This window comes from Macadamia integrifolia, unplaced genomic scaffold (genome assembly GCF_013358625.1).
Source record: "Macadamia integrifolia cultivar HAES 741 unplaced genomic scaffold, SCU_Mint_v3 scaffold944, whole genome shotgun sequence".
Classification (NCBI taxonomy): Eukaryota; Viridiplantae; Streptophyta; class Magnoliopsida; order Proteales; family Proteaceae; genus Macadamia; species Macadamia integrifolia.
Window position 1 is genome coordinate 238,896 of NW_024870589.1, and position 15,662 is coordinate 254,557.

Sequence of the window (15,662 nt, forward strand, 5' to 3'; positions counted from 1 at the left end):
CTCCAACAACCTTTTGTATTTATTTTTAAACTTGAACTAAAACAAAATATTCTACTATAATCCCATATAATTTTTGTTTAGGGGGAATGGTTCATGAAAAGTATTATCAATTTATCAAAAAAAAAAAAAAATTATCAAATTAGAATACATGGTGTGAGATATGTGCCTTATATGATTAATGTTCAAAGTGTAAACCTTCATAAATTTTAGGATAGAGGTTTCCCGCAATTCTAGACTGGGAATGAGAGGGTGGGAGATGGACTGGTTTAGTAGAAACTCACATTGTAGCTGAGGAGAGAGAATACTAATGTGGTCCAACAACTTGTTATGTGAGAAGGCATGGAAAGGAATTGCATTGTGGGGATCCTTTTCTCTAATTCTATGCTTCAAAGTCAGCCTCACATACCTTTCATTTTTTTTTTTTTTTTGAAACATACCTTCCAAATTACAATAGTAGTAAAAATGCACAAACAAAGACTAATTACACCTTATTTTTTACACATACTTTATGATTTAGTGGTAAAAATTTAGTCCTTGCATATGCAGATGGAAGAGGTAGAGCATGAGGTGGAGAAAGGCATAGAGTCTACCACTACATCTTTGATGGATAAAGAGAATATGGTTCCCAAAGAAAAAATGAACAAAAGTAAATTGTGATATTCTAGTGGGTTCAACTTAAAATGTAGTGAATTAATTATTCAATAACAATATTACTTAGAAGTATCATTATTGTATGTATACTAGTTTTAAAATAAAATAAAGGTTTAAAACTCATTACCAATTTTGGATAAGGATTACTGTTGTAGAATAGTTTTGCCTATGCATTGATGATATTGATGATTTTCCATTGAGCATAAGATAATAACTTCTTAAAGTCAAATTTGTCAGAAACACTTATGATGTGTATTATCTTTTGATCAATGCGTGGTGTGGAGATTCCGATGTCAAATACATATTTTTCAATATGTCACCAACTTTGGAGATTTTGCAATGATATCATTCAGAAATATTGGATATTGGCAATGGCTAATTCTCTCTCTCTCTCTCTCTCTCTCTCTCTCTCAAGGCTTTCATCTTAGAATTAATTGGTTCAAAATGAGTGGCCTCTTGTGGCTCGTAAAATTAATAGTTGAGTCGCCCACAGCCAATGTGGAATTATCTTAATGACTCTCCAATATATACGTGCAACCTTCTTTGTGGGTGGAGTAGGGCTCATCGTGGACAGAGGTTCAACATACCTGTTCTGATACCATGTTAAGGCTTTCATCTTAAAATCAATTATTTTAAAAGATGTTCTTTTTTGTTGCTCTAATACTTGATAGTTGAGTCACCTATAGCGGATGTAGAATTACCTCAATGCTCTTCTTGATAGACACACCTCTTGAGCCTTTCTTGACAGATATATCTAACAACATCTGTCCTCTATAAAAGGAGACATCTTAATCTCATGGGGATATATTTTTTAGTATCTCCCACCTCCCCTCTTATTCTCATATTCTTCCTATTCGTTCACTGTGTAGACACTACGTTTTGTCACCCTAGGGATATTCTCAACAGTGATTAAATGAATTTTGTAAAACCTCCTTTGATGTAATACTCTTCTGGAAAAGCAACTTTTCAAAAAAAAAAAAAAAAACCTAACTACCCTTTTTAACTATCCAAATGATTTTCCAAAATTATATAATCAAATGTGTTTTGACATCAAAGCTTATTCCGAAAAATGGTGTGAAAATGACGCATTTTTGTCATCATTTTATACAAGGAACTCCAAATGGACTTTACACATGAAGCTTGATTCCAAAAATATTTTTTGCCAAATTATGTTGAGACATTTTATTTAGGACCAAGTTTTTCTTAGGCCTCATCATGGGTTCTTTAGACACACACATGGAGTATCATGAGGTTTTCTTATGAAAAATACTAAAATCTTATTGGGGCTTATGAACACTAGGATGGAATGGTGAACTTCACCACCTGGTGAAGGAAAAATTTGTCGTTTTATTTGTTACTCTTTTTGTGATTAATAACTCATATCTGTTGATAAAAAAAACCTAAGTATGAAAGGTCAATTGGTATCTTCTCAAGCTTCAAATTTTTAGCTTTTTTTTTTTTTTTAGTGAGTAAATAAATGTATTAAAGAAAAGGGGGAGGGAGATTAAAACCCTAAAAGGGTAACAAAAGCCCGCTTGGGCCAAGGCAGGAACAAAGAAGCCCATTCAACATCTAAAGCCCAAAGGGCTTCAAGACTCAAATGTCCAATACATCGCAAAAGCCCACATGAGTTTAAACACACAAAGCAAGGAAGCCCATCAAAGGGCAACCAAGTAAAATCCAGTAGGGTTTGTGGAATCCTTAATAAACATCCATTTCTCTTCATCAAATCAGCCACTAAGGGAGCATCGCCGACGAGGGGGGTTGCCTCATAGAGGGCACTGGTCTTGCGAAGGACTAAGCTTGCAGCTGGCCTAACATAGGTGACAATGACAACTTAGCTCCAACCTTGCAAAGGGCCTCTGCGTAGCAACTACCTACCGAGCAATGCTAGCAGCTAGATGGCTGCTTGCCTGCAAATTGGAAGAAGCCGAACGAATCAGGCAGATTGGGAGGCTGGCCAAGTAGGGCTGGTGGCAAACGGCTACAGACCATATGGACTGGCAGGAGACCAAGTGGTGGTGAGACAAGCAAGGAAAAGCATGATGATGACTAGTGCGAGAGCTGACAAACGGGATTGAAGGTGATGAGGATGCTGACCAAGTGAAAATCCAAACGAGCTTTGAGATCTAATAGGGATGGTGATCTACAAGACTGGAGGCCAAGAAGGAGGCTGCTGGCCATGAGGGAATCTAAACAAGCATAAGATCTAGCAAGGATGATGACCTACAGGGCTAACGGCCAAGACAAGTCTCCAATCGAGATATAGGTCTTGCAAGGGATGACGAAACAGAGAAAGGAAGGAAAGGAGGAAGAAAAGAAAGGGACAAAGGGATAGAGAGAGGGAGTGAGAGGATAAGAGAGAGATGGAAGAAAAAGAGGCAGGGTGCGTATCTTGGCCATAAGGCCGGCCAGACTGCTCTAAGGCGGCGACTTCACTTAGATTTCACTTCGCTTAGGATTTCCTCGAGTGAAAGGGGGCACTATCGTGGTTGAGACATGAACATATTAATAAAACATGAATCTGAATTCTGAAAACAAGCCAAGACAACATTAAAAAGTTACATGAAGGGAAACATGTGAAAGCAAGCCCAAGCAATTGGAAGGTGATTGTCAAGCTGGCATCTATTTGAAAAATATATTTTCCTTGATTCTCCTTCCACTCGAAAAGGAAACTTATTATCCTTCTCTTAAGAGACAAATGGTTGAGGAGTCACTACCTAGATTAGGTTCTAAGATCCAAAAATATGACTCCATAATTGACTCTCATGGAGGTTAGTCAGAACCAAAAGAATTAAGGTTCAAGTTAGGTTGTGGACCAAGGAAGGTAGGCACCTTGAACCACCTAGTCTTCCTATTTACTTGGATAAAATTAAACTGAATATGAAATGTGAAAGAACAATTAAAGTAAGAGAAAGGATAGGCACATAGGTCATCCATTTTGGCTAAAATGCAGAGGTTAGTTTACATAAAACATATATTAATCTACATCAACAATCGAGGTATTCATCCAAAAGAAAAAATCTCTACCTGATTAATGACCCCAATACCCAAATGGAAAGGAGTCTAAGGAATATCTCTTCGTTAAAAATCACCACTTGGCATCATTAGTCATTAGGCAACTATCCCTTGCCTGTGATCCTTCAAACCCTCCCCCTGCTAAAAATCTTACAAAAATCACCGTCTAGAATCGTCAATCAGGGTTCGATTGTTCTCCACCCCTAATCTCTCTTTGTGAATAAGCGAGTCTTGGTGCAATAAGTAAACGGTAGTAAATATCTTGTTGACCTCTAAAAAAAAAGAGAGTTGGGTGAGCTCTAAATATTGTTTCATTTCTTGTTCTAATCATTAGATTGATTATAGGAGTAGAGATCATGAACTTTTGGGATGAGTCTTGTGCTTGTGATGATTGTGCCTACAGTGCCTGTGATCAAGAGTTTTGATGCCCATTTTCATTTATTTATTTTTGGATGATTACATTTTGAGTACTATAGTATATGTCTTGTATTTTGAATGGTAAAATCTAACTCGGTTATGTAATATGATATCACTTTTAAATTTTTCCCAGTACAGAAACCATTATTATATCTTTTCATATCCACTGCTTTAATTTTATTAGATTCTTGGTTGTGGATTATGAGTTTAAGGTATTGCTTCTGAGATCCTTGCAAGCCTTGTAGGATGATTTGAGTATCTTAATCACATTCGGGTTCTTTTGATGTACGGGGTGTGACATTAAATTTGTATAGAGTTCTTGTGATAGCAATGCTACAAGTAAACTTGATCTTCCCTTTTGTTTTTTTTTTTTTTTTTTTTTTTTTGATAAGTATAACTTTATTAAAGAAAAAAAAAGGCAGAAGGAGGGGAGAATATACAATGAAGAGGATAAGAAGCTACATAGCCTTCACAAGGAACCCCAAGGGACAAGCCACAAAATAGAGCAAGAATACAAAACAACCCAAGAAATCGGTTGAAAACACAATACCAACTAGGAGAAAGGAGAGGCGATCCCATAGAACATGGTAGCCCCAATTTCTAAGAAGAAGGATTAGGGAGGATGATTCCTTTCTTCTGAAGATCACACCCTTGCAACGACTAATCACATTAAACCGTGTTAAATAATATGGGTCGGAATGGGTTCCGACCCAATTCTTTTGTAGGTCACCCACTTAGGGTAATCATAGACCCAAAAGAATTAGGAACCATAGCAAGCCAATTCTCTATAAATAAGAGGGTTTTGGCCACAAAGCCAATTAGGGTTTTGGCCTAATCTCTTTCTCTCTATTCTCTTCTGTCTCTCCCAATTGAGAGAGTGTGTCCCCAAGGATCTCCATTGCAATCCTTGGATTTGGAGGGTGGAATATTGCCTAACAAGATTGTCGCAACCTTTCGTTCGTCGCTGTTCGTGTGGATCGATGCGTGGTGCAACCCGATCCATTCCGCTATGAAGAAAGCTATACTAAGGTAATCTCCGATACCTGTTTACTTTTCGTTCCTCACTTGGGGATTAGCAAGTTATGTTCATAGCACCTTTCATAAGTTTGGAAAGCTTGGCCCTAGAGCTAGGAAACACATCTTTATAAGATATTCCGACAGCTTGAAGGGTTACGTTATGTACGATAAACACCTTGACGAAAGAATGACCGAGATAGAGTCACGGGATATCGACTTTATTGAGATAGATTTTCCTAGCATACATGACATCAGTAGGGATCTCGATCTCTTTGAGATAGAGGATGAGGAAAGCGTCTCACCTTCTCTTGGCGAGGGTGGGGAATTAACTCATCCTGTAATTGCCAGAGAAAGTGAGGTTGATCAGCCTAGTGGGAGTGTACCACTAGACAATCATCAGGATTCCCTCACGCATAGGAGCATTCGTGGAAATATTTTCCGTCATTGTTTTGAGATTGAATGGGAAGCTGTCATTTGTATTCCAAAGGATGAGGATGAGCTCGCTTTTTTGCAAGAGCACTCTCCTCATCTGTTAAGGATAAGTGGCAAGCTGCTATGGAGGATGAATTGAGTTCTATGAGTAAAAATCAGAGATGAAAGTTAGTTGACCTACCTCCTGGGCATAAGACCATTGGAAACAAATGGATTTTAAAGGTCAAAATTAAGGTGAATGGTTCAATTGACAAGTATAAGGCACGCCTTGTGGCAAAGGGCTATACCCAAAAGGAAGGTGTAGACTATGATGAGACTTTCTCCCCAGTAGTGAGAATTGTCTTAATTCGCCTCATTCTAGCTATTGTTACAAAATTGAATTTGGAGCTCTTTCAGATGGATGTTAAAATTGTATTTCTCAATGGAGAACCAGATGAGATATTTATGGATCAACCAGTAGGTTTTGAGGCCAAAGGACAAGAGCGCAAAGTCTACCATCATTAAACAATCATCTATATATGGCCTTAAACAATCATCTAAGCAGTGGTACTCTAGATTTTATCATGCCATTACCTCTATTGATTTTGAAATGATTAAAGAAGACCACTATGTGTATGTGAAACGGACCAAGGGAAGTTTTCTTATTCTATCCTTATATATTGACTACATTCTATTGGCTGGGAATGACATGGAGATGATTGTCGCCACTAAAAAGTGATTGTCCTCTACTTTTGAGATGAAAGACATGAGTGAAGTCAACTTTGTGTTAGACATCAAGATTATTAGGAATCGCTCTAGGAATATTCTTAGTTTGTCTCAAGAGACTTACATAAAGAAGATCCTTAAACGATTCCACATGGATAAGTCTAAACTTATTGACACTCCTATGGACAAGTCCTGTGTTTTAAGCCTGGACCAGTGCCCTAAGACAGATGAAGAGAAGAATCAAACGTCCAAAGTACCCTATACAACAACGATAGGCAGTCAGATGTACGCGATGATGTACATGCGTCTAGATATATGCTTCGCAGTTGGCATGGTTAGTCGTTACCAAAGTAATCCAGGACCATGCCATTGGCAGGCAGTGAAAAGAATCTTTTGATACCTTCGTGGGACCACTAATCTCAGCCTCACTTATAGTAGTTCGGATTTGAGATTGAGAGGCTACAGTGATGCCGATTGGGCTAGTGACAGAGATGAGCAGAAATCTACTTCGAGATATACATTTGTCCTAGGAAGTGGGGCTGTATCTTGGAGTAGCAAGAAGCAGACCTGTATCTCCCTATCCATAATGGAGTCTAAGTACATTGCGTGCTCGGTGGCTGTTTAAGAGGCCGTTTGGCTGAGGAAGTTCCTACAGTGCCTCGACATTACTGTTCATTTAGGAGATGCAGTGCTTGTACACTATGATAGTACGACAACTTTGGCATTCACTAAGGATCCCAAGTTTTATGGGAAGGCCAAACACATAGACATCAGATATCACTACATTCGATAAATGGTTGAGCAAAGGGAAGTTGTCTTGAAGCATATCTCCAAGAGTAGCATGATGACTGATCCATTGACTAAGCCTATTACTCGGGATATTTTTCTTACTCATGTTAGGAATCTGGGACTTAGACGTGGATGATTTGTATTTTGAATTTTAACATTTTTATTTAGACATTATTGTTATCACTATTTGATTTATATATGAGACATATAATTCTTTAGAGTGATTTACGTGTGTACATATTTTATTTTGTAAACATGTCACCAGGCTTGAATCGACCCAATCATATGGGTGATTCACCTTGGCACTTGAAAATAGTGAGTAAGATGAGCCAAATTCACCTTGGCGCTTAAAGATAGCAAGCGAGATGAATAGACAACTTTTTAGCTAAGTGGCGCCTTAGTTAGAGTTAAGATGAGACCTTTCTATGGTCAAACACGGAGATCCCACGTCTCAGTGTAACCTACTTATAGCTGAGTGTGAGAACTCAGGCAGCGCTATGGGGGCGACTGGGCAGATTTACTCATGTTAGGCATTTGAAAGTGCGACTGACTCAAACTCGTATGGTGTTCTTTTTATTTTATGAGTGATATGCTCACCCTAATGGGAGTTGCACCATAACATACATTTCATAGTGTATGTGCTTTATTAGGGGTGTCAAAACCTAGTTCGAACCAATAAAATCGATCGATAAAACCCAAATCGAACCAAACTGATCTTTAATATATTGGTTTTGGACTGAGGTATGTTGGGACCGGCTAAAAACGATCCAAACCGAAACCAAATCAAATGAAACCAATAAAAATTAAATAATAATGAAATTATAAATTGATGAATTGACCATCCATTTTTTACAATATGAGTGAGAAAAAATTTTATTGTAAGGGGAATTGTTACAAATCATTGAATATTAAGTTATGAATGGAGAAATTGATTTGCAAATTTTAATAATGCTTCCATTGATTTATTTATTCACTATAGAAAACTAGTTGGATAGTTAAATGAATGATTGGATAATAGGGTTCATTTTGTGATTTCAATATTAGTTATCTTCTTAGTAATTAATTTGTTTCCATTGGTTTTAATATTAGTTATCTTTCCCTTATAATGATAAACCATGATTTAATCATAAATTTAAAGTGTGTTTTTCGTCAAATCTTGTCACTATAAGCTATGAATGTAAGATTCATTATGGTTCAAGCCCAATAAAAAATCGGTCAAAACCAGTATTTACCCTATATTGAAAAATCAAAATAAACCGAAACCAAACAGGATCGAAATTGAAGTTCCTTAACAGATTGGTTTCGGTCTCCCTCATTCCTAGACCGAAACCGATTCAACCCAACCGAAACCAAATCGAACCGTCCAATTGACGCCTCTATGCTTTATTACGACCATTTGTGAGAGTGACTAAATGGATCCCTTCTTCGTCATTGTGTGAGCCACTTGGATCAAATTGAGTTGATCCTATGGATACCCTCTACCTGAGACCATATTATGAAGAAGATGCCCAATGACACTATTTTGAAGTGTTTCTTAGGATCATGGATGATGCGGTCCAACGAGACACGATTGAAAAAATGGTTGGAAATAGTCAGATTGACATATGGGCTTAGAGAAAACTATTCGAAATTGCACTCTTGTTTGGTGGCTTATTGTCAGGGCGACTTGTAGTTATGTTTCGATATAGTCATAAACACATTGCATGTTTTAAGGTCAGCACTGTTCATCATGAGGGATTAAGAATGCTAGACTTGGTGTAATTGGATTGTTTAGGGTACCCCAGATTATTTGTTAGTAATGTGCTATGTTGGTTAGATGGAAGCTTGATATAGCACTCCTACATTCGTATTATCTGGTTAGGTCACACGCTCCATTTCTTGTATGATGAGACACCTATGGTAAAGAGACTTCTAGAATGGACAATTGAGTATGTCCACCCTACATGGGCGAGTGGGAGATGTTAAATAATATGGGTCGGACTGGGTTGCGACCCGATTCCTTAGTGGGTCACCCACTTGGGGTAATCATAGATCCACTAGAATTGGAAACCCTTGCAAGCCAGTTCTCTATAAATAAGAGGGTTTTGGCCACAAAGCCAATTAGGGTTTTGACATAATCTCTTTCTCCCTATTCTCTTTTGTCTCTCCCAATTGACATTGTGTGTCTTTAAGGATCTCCATTGCAATCATTGGATTTGGAGGGTGGAATATTGCCTAGTGAGATCGCCGCAACCTTTCGTTCATCGTTGTTCATGTAGATCGACACGTGGTGTAATCCGATCCATTTGGCTACGAGGAAAACTATACTAAGGTAATCCCCGATACCCGTTTACTTTCTGTTTAACAAATTGTATATCCTTGACAATAAGTGGGAGGGGCCTTTTTTTTTTGCAAAATCTTCAGAAGTTTCATTCAGGCCATATATAAGGTATGATTAAGCAAAGGGTTAGTTTAGCGATATCACCAATGTTGTCATTTCCAAATGCCTGAGCAATCCATTCAGCCTCCAAAGTGACACTAGAAGATAGATTCCTATTTGGCCATCAAGTACCCAAAATGTCACTCCATACTTGCATAGTGAAAGTACAATGGAAAAAATATGATCTTTGTTGTCAATACATGCCCAACAAAAGCAATAGAAAGGAGGAACCGCAATCAATCTTAGGAGATGGTCATCAACCGATATTGATATGATATGGCCGATACTGTCAATCCAATACCAATACCTAAAACCAAGGTGGGAATTGTTAAAAAGAGATTTGAGAGTTTTAAGATTGTTGAAGTGAACAGGTCAGGCTTAGAGGACTGAAGGAGAAAAGGGTGAACAGGGGGAGCACCGTCCCATTCATGAACCATTCAACCTTCCGCAGAACTGGGCCAGGACTAGCCTGGTTGCAAACTCCAGATTGGCCAGCTACAGTTGAAGCTATTTTGTCTCTCCTTGGCAGAAGCCAACCCTAAAATCAAATCGGAATAAAATCTAAGCCTTATCCAGTCCAAGAGACCTCTCTCTCTCTCTCTCTCTCTCTCTCTCTCTCTCCTCCGAAGAAACGAAGAACAGAGAAGACTGCGGTGGCGATATTTTGAGTATGGCGCTTCGTCTTCTCTGGATTCCATCAACGATTTCGGGCGACGAACATTGTTCAAGGAAGAGCACAGTGCAGAGATGTTGTCAGACCAAGTTCTCTTCGTTTCTCTTCTCTACCTCCCTAGTCTCTCGTGTTTCAGATATTCTTCCTTTCACAGCAAAACCCAGAAGTAGAAGAAGAAGCAACTTCGTTGTCTTGCATATCTCCTCCTCTGCAAATCAAGAGCAGCCTTTGTCTTCCTCTACTATCACTACTGAAACAGGAACAGATAATGAAACACGAACAAGATTGATTGCTCAGAACGTACCCTGGACATCCACTATCGAAGATATCCGAAATCTGTTCCAGAAATACGGAACCGTCACAGATGTTGAGGTGAGGACAGGCCGATTTAACATTCTTCGTAATCTTTATCTTTCCTTATCATCCCTATTTGTTTTCTTGTTTCCGTTGTTTAGCTCTCAATGCATGACAAGACCAGAAACAGGGGATTGGCTTTTATCACAATGGGTTCACCAGACGAGGCAGTTGCAGCTCTAACTAATCTCGACAATTATGTAATCTTATTAATCTCGATTCCTCTAGTTTCTGGGTTTTATCTGTTTTTCACTTTTCCCAAGTTTCCATTTTGAAGATGCTTTTTCCTTTTTATCCAATGTAGGAATTTGAGGGACGAGTCATGAAAGTAAACTATTCCAGATCATTGAAGAAAAAACCTTCAGTGAAGCCAGAGCCAGTGACAAAGCATAATGTTTTTGTTGGGAATTTGTCCCAGAAAGTAAGGTCCAGAGATCTTACAGAGTTCTTTAGTTCCGGAAGCTGTAATCTTGTCACCGTCCAGGTTATATACCAGAGTAATCCAAGACGGCCTACTGGGTATGGATTCGTTGCCTTTGGATCCAAGGAAGAGGCAGAGGCTGCTGTTTCTGTTTTTAATGGAAAGGTAATTGAATTTTTATTTTTTTTTAAGTTCTTCTGTATTCCTTCTCTTATTATGATCATTGATTTGCTTTTCTGAAGTTTCGGGTTCTCTTTATGGGTCATTTAAGCCTAAATAAGAGTCTCCAAAGAGTTGCTTCTGTTGCAGAAATTGATGGGTAGACCAGTCCGTTTGGCCCTCAGTAAAAGAAGTTTGAAAGAAGGATTAGAAGAGGTAGCTTCTCAGTCTGAAGAACCAGAGAGCTGAGGAAATATGAGTATGCATCTATTAGGGACAGGCAGCATTTTCCCTCTTTCCCCCTTGCCTTAGATGCTACTCCATTGAGTAGGCAAGAGCTTTCAAAGTGCTTCAAATTCGATTAAAAACATCCAACTTGTTTATCATTTACTTACAAATTGAATACGTTGTAAAGATGGAGAGTTCAAACAAACAATTTAAGTTCTACCGTTACCATGTAAATGTTCCTCACAATCCACCTACCTAGGAAGCATGAAGGATTTCATTCTCTCAAATCTGACCATTGATATGGTGGTCACAACTGGATTGATTGTTCATTGGACAAAATCGGATTGCCCACCCTGAATTGAACAGTTTACCTTACATTATCACTTTCAGATGTCTAACCAAATAAGCAAAACATTTTCAAATACTTTGTATGGTCAGGACAGTGATTAAAAATTTTCCTCTTGAGTTGGGTATCTAACACAACCACATTAAAGCATTGAGTACTTTACTAGAGTGTTATGTAGGAGTGTAAGTTTGGCCCTGATGGCTTGAACCCGCCTTCAGCCCGAACCCTGTTTAATCCGATTGTGAAGATCAATCCGGCCCAGCTCAGCCCATAACCCTGATTAGGGTTGGGTTGGGCCTGGGTTGAGACTTAGGCCCAACCCAGCCTGATTTTAACCATGAATTATTATTGTGTTAGTAATACCATTTCCCTTTCCTCGATCCTTAATGCACTAGCCAGTTAGAAGGATTTGAACTATTACTGAACCGGCCTTCGAGACGAAAGGAACGAAACCAGGCAACATGAGTATGCTACTTCCTGAGAGAATGGCCCTCCCTACTACAGACTACGCTCGGAAAGTCGGTAATAAGCAAGAAGAGAACAGAAGAATTTGGAAGAAGAAAAGAGAAGTCCCAAGAAGTACTTCACTTAGTCTTTCTCTAGTAGCTTCGCTACCTCCTCCCTCACTACGCTTCGCTTGACTTGAGTTGGGAAGAGTCAAATTCATATTCTATAAAACTCCCCGTAATGCTTGTATTCCCTTACTGAACGGGCCCACATCATGTGTTACACAAGCTGCATACTATTACCTATTGAAATAAGACGATCAATTGGCTAAACAATTTCTCCCATTTTTCTTTACATAGATCGTCTTTGTGTCTTCTGTCATGTATTGACATGAACTTTAAATATAGTAGCAATCATGAATAATTGAGCCAAAATTTGGCCTACCAATTTCTATAAGATATGGTGATGCCTAGCACATTTGTGACCCTTTGTAGGAAACAAAATGATGTTCATTGACGAACCTTTCCTCAGCCGTCCTCTTTGAGGTTCAGACCTGGCAGTGCTGCAACTTCATGGTCCTTTCCTGGATCTTGAACGTGCTCTCTCCTACTCTCGTTGATAGCGTCATCTACGCTAAGATGGTGTTTTCTATCTGGAAAGATCTTGAGGAACGTTTCTGTTCGTAGCAACGCTCCTCGCATCTTTCATTTCAAGAACTCGATCCCTACCATACGAGGTTGAAGGTATTATGGGATGAGCTCTCGTCCTATGTGGCTGTCCCAACTTATTCTTGTGGTGCCCAGTCTGCGCTACATTGTCTGTCTAACCGGCATGTCTATCAGTTTCTCATGGGTCTCTCTGACAGTTATGCAGCCCTTCGTTCCCAGATCTTGACAATCGATCCATTGCCTGATGTCATTCGATTATATTACTTACTTCTCCAAGAGGAACAACAACGTGCACTCTCTGCGCCACTAGCACCTAACATTGTTGCCATGGCGGTTACTCACGATATTCATTCGGTCAATGCCGCCTCTACCCAGCGTAAGAAGTGGCCATGGTGTGACCATTGCAAGGTCCACGGTCAATCCCACACCACCTACTGGCAACTCCACGGTTATCCTCCCAACTATCAACCAGGTTATCGGCTTCCTCTACAGGGCACCAACATAGGGCGCGATTCGGCACCACAGGCCCATGCCGCGCCCAAGGTCGCCACACCTACTGCCAGTCCGTCCTCCATCCCTGGCCTCAGCTCTACTAATAAACACGCCCATATTGGACGGTAGAATGGAGCGCAGACTGGGCACCATAAGAACAAGTTGGGACAGCCAAATAAGACGAGAGCTCGTCTCAGAATACCTTCAACCTCATATAATACATGGCTGGAGAATCGGTGCCTTGGTGAATGGTAGAGATTGAGCGCTTGAGATGAAAAACGCGAGGAGCGTTGCTGCGAGAAAAAATGTTGCTCAATATCTTTCCAGACAGAAAATGTCGTTCAAGATCCAGGAAAGGACCATGAAGTTGCAGCGCTGCTAGGTCTGAACCTCAGAGGGAGGGGACAACGGCTAAGGAAAGGTACCATCAATCGAAAGGCAATGGATCAATTGTCTCCAACAAACCATTTAGGCATCGAGAGGCTTGTTCTTGTTTTTATTTTGCACGCTATATAATTTGTAAGTTTTGTTCATCTTGCTATTCTTCTTGTTGTATACCTACTATATATTCTGAGGTATTATATTCATCTACTAGTGCTCTATTCTTCTATCTACTTAGAATTTAGATCCTACCATTCTGGTACTAGAGCCAGAGATAAAGAATTATTATCACCCAACTCACATTGACCTCTTATAATAGTAAAATAATCCAATAGAAAAAGAACCCTATCCACTTGCATTCTCCATGCACACATGGGGCGGGCTATGAAAAGATATCCCTACCCCGACAGCCCACTCCATATGTTTGGTTGTAAAGCCACATAAGTGAATAGGGTTTTTTTTATAAAATTTTTTTCTTTCTATTACTTGAAAGGTAAAAAAGTTAGGGTGTTATAATCTTATTGTAACCAAGGTTTGTTGCAACAAGATTTTTTCCGTATATTAAAAAAAAAAAATTATTAATTATTAAGGTTGAGAATTTTGTCAATTAAGGAAAAACTCTATATTTGAAAAACAGCTAACCAGCCATGTGCTCTCACGTTTCCATGGCCCAATTATTGCCAATTCAACTTGTTTCACTATCGCTCCCTTTGATTGCAAGTAAAAGGAATGCTAAGAAAGTAAGATTTGTTTAAAAAAATAAATATTTGTATTATAATTTTTTGATAGAAATTATGTAATTATGATTACACACAGTCTAATTAGAGAAAACCCTTGTATGCCTTCTTCATTTTCTCGTGGATCTTTCAAAAAAGAAAAAAAAAAAAAAAAAAAAAAGGTACGAATGTATATACTAAGAAATTATTTTTTAACATTTGTACCATTAGATAGTACCCAGTTGGCCCACAAATCTCATGATAAATACCCAAAGATTCATATTGAACTACAATGGAACTTTCTTACCTTATTTTATTACTATATAAACCTTTCGAATATAATTTTTTACTTTCTTCTTCAAATCCAAGGGATTTGGCTTCAAAATAAATAAAAAATAATAAATTTAAGATGAAATAATTCCTATTGCACTCCGTTCTCCCCATCTCCCCTCCCCTAAAATGATTCCTTTCCAGGGGCTACCAGTGTAGACTACTCTTAGCAGCTCTCCCTAAATTCAATAATTAGATTTGGAAACACAAACATATTAGGTACTCATTTCAAAAGTTTTCATTTTAGTGTTTCAAAAATTTTTATAGGCAAGAGATCACTGCTTGTTGCATGGCCCTGCACCAATATGGGGCCACTTAAAGCAAACACGTCATCACATGTTATTTTTAATTTCATGGGGCAGGATAGTATTTTCTCACTCCTATGTCTTAAGCACATTGGCTACACGGCCAAGCAGGTTTCTTTTTCCTTATTTTTATTTCCTTCCCTTTATTTCCCTTGCAAATCAGACAGAACCCATTTGACATCTCATCCGGAGCTGCTCCTCAGCGCCCCCCCCCCTCCTTTTTCCTTCTCCCTCACCCAATGCTAGAGTGCATGAACTACCTCCAAAGGTTTAGAGTTGGGGCTGAAGTGAAGAAAACGGAAGTGCAAATGCGCACTCCTGCGAAGCCAAAAAACGTGTGCGCCTAGCATGATACGCAATCAAACTACTACGCTAACGCGCTTCAACCCTAAACAAGCAACGACCTTACAATACTATTTACTATAAAGGGAGGGGAGGGGGGCACACTAGCACGCCAAAACAAGGGGAGCCAAAGGCTCGCGTTCGCCCCTATTTGAGTAAGCTGATTGTAGAGCACCGTTGCACTAACGCTCAGCAATCAAACTACTATGCATGCAAAGCAAACTGCTGTGCAGGCTACCACGCAATGGCTTTCATGCGTCGCGCTCATTTCGTTGCTTGGTTGGTCAACGATCAGCTCAACCACCTGGAGAGAGTGGTCTCCCCATGCTGTTACTGCTGTAAGCAATATTAT

General features: G+C 39.1%; 1 protein-coding gene across 2 annotated transcripts; it reads left to right on the forward strand.

Moving 5' to 3' along the window:
* The first annotated feature begins 10,007 nt into the window (after positions 1-10,007).
* On the forward strand, positions 10,008-11,513 carry LOC122070544 (30S ribosomal protein 2, chloroplastic). 2 transcript variants are annotated; one of them, XM_042634728.1, is made up of 4 exons: positions 10,008-10,493; positions 10,577-10,675; positions 10,780-11,061; positions 11,189-11,513. In XM_042634728.1, exons 1-4 carry the CDS (start codon positions 10,119-10,121, stop codon positions 11,210-11,212), a joined length of 780 nt encoding a protein of 259 aa, XP_042490662.1. In that variant the 5' UTR covers positions 10,008-10,118; the 3' UTR covers positions 11,213-11,513. The 2 variants fall into 2 exon arrangements, with proteins under 2 accessions (XP_042490662.1, XP_042490661.1); XM_042634727.1 differs by having other exon boundaries at positions 10,012-10,493; positions 11,206-11,513.
* The last annotated feature ends 4,149 nt before the right edge of the window (positions 11,514-15,662 follow it).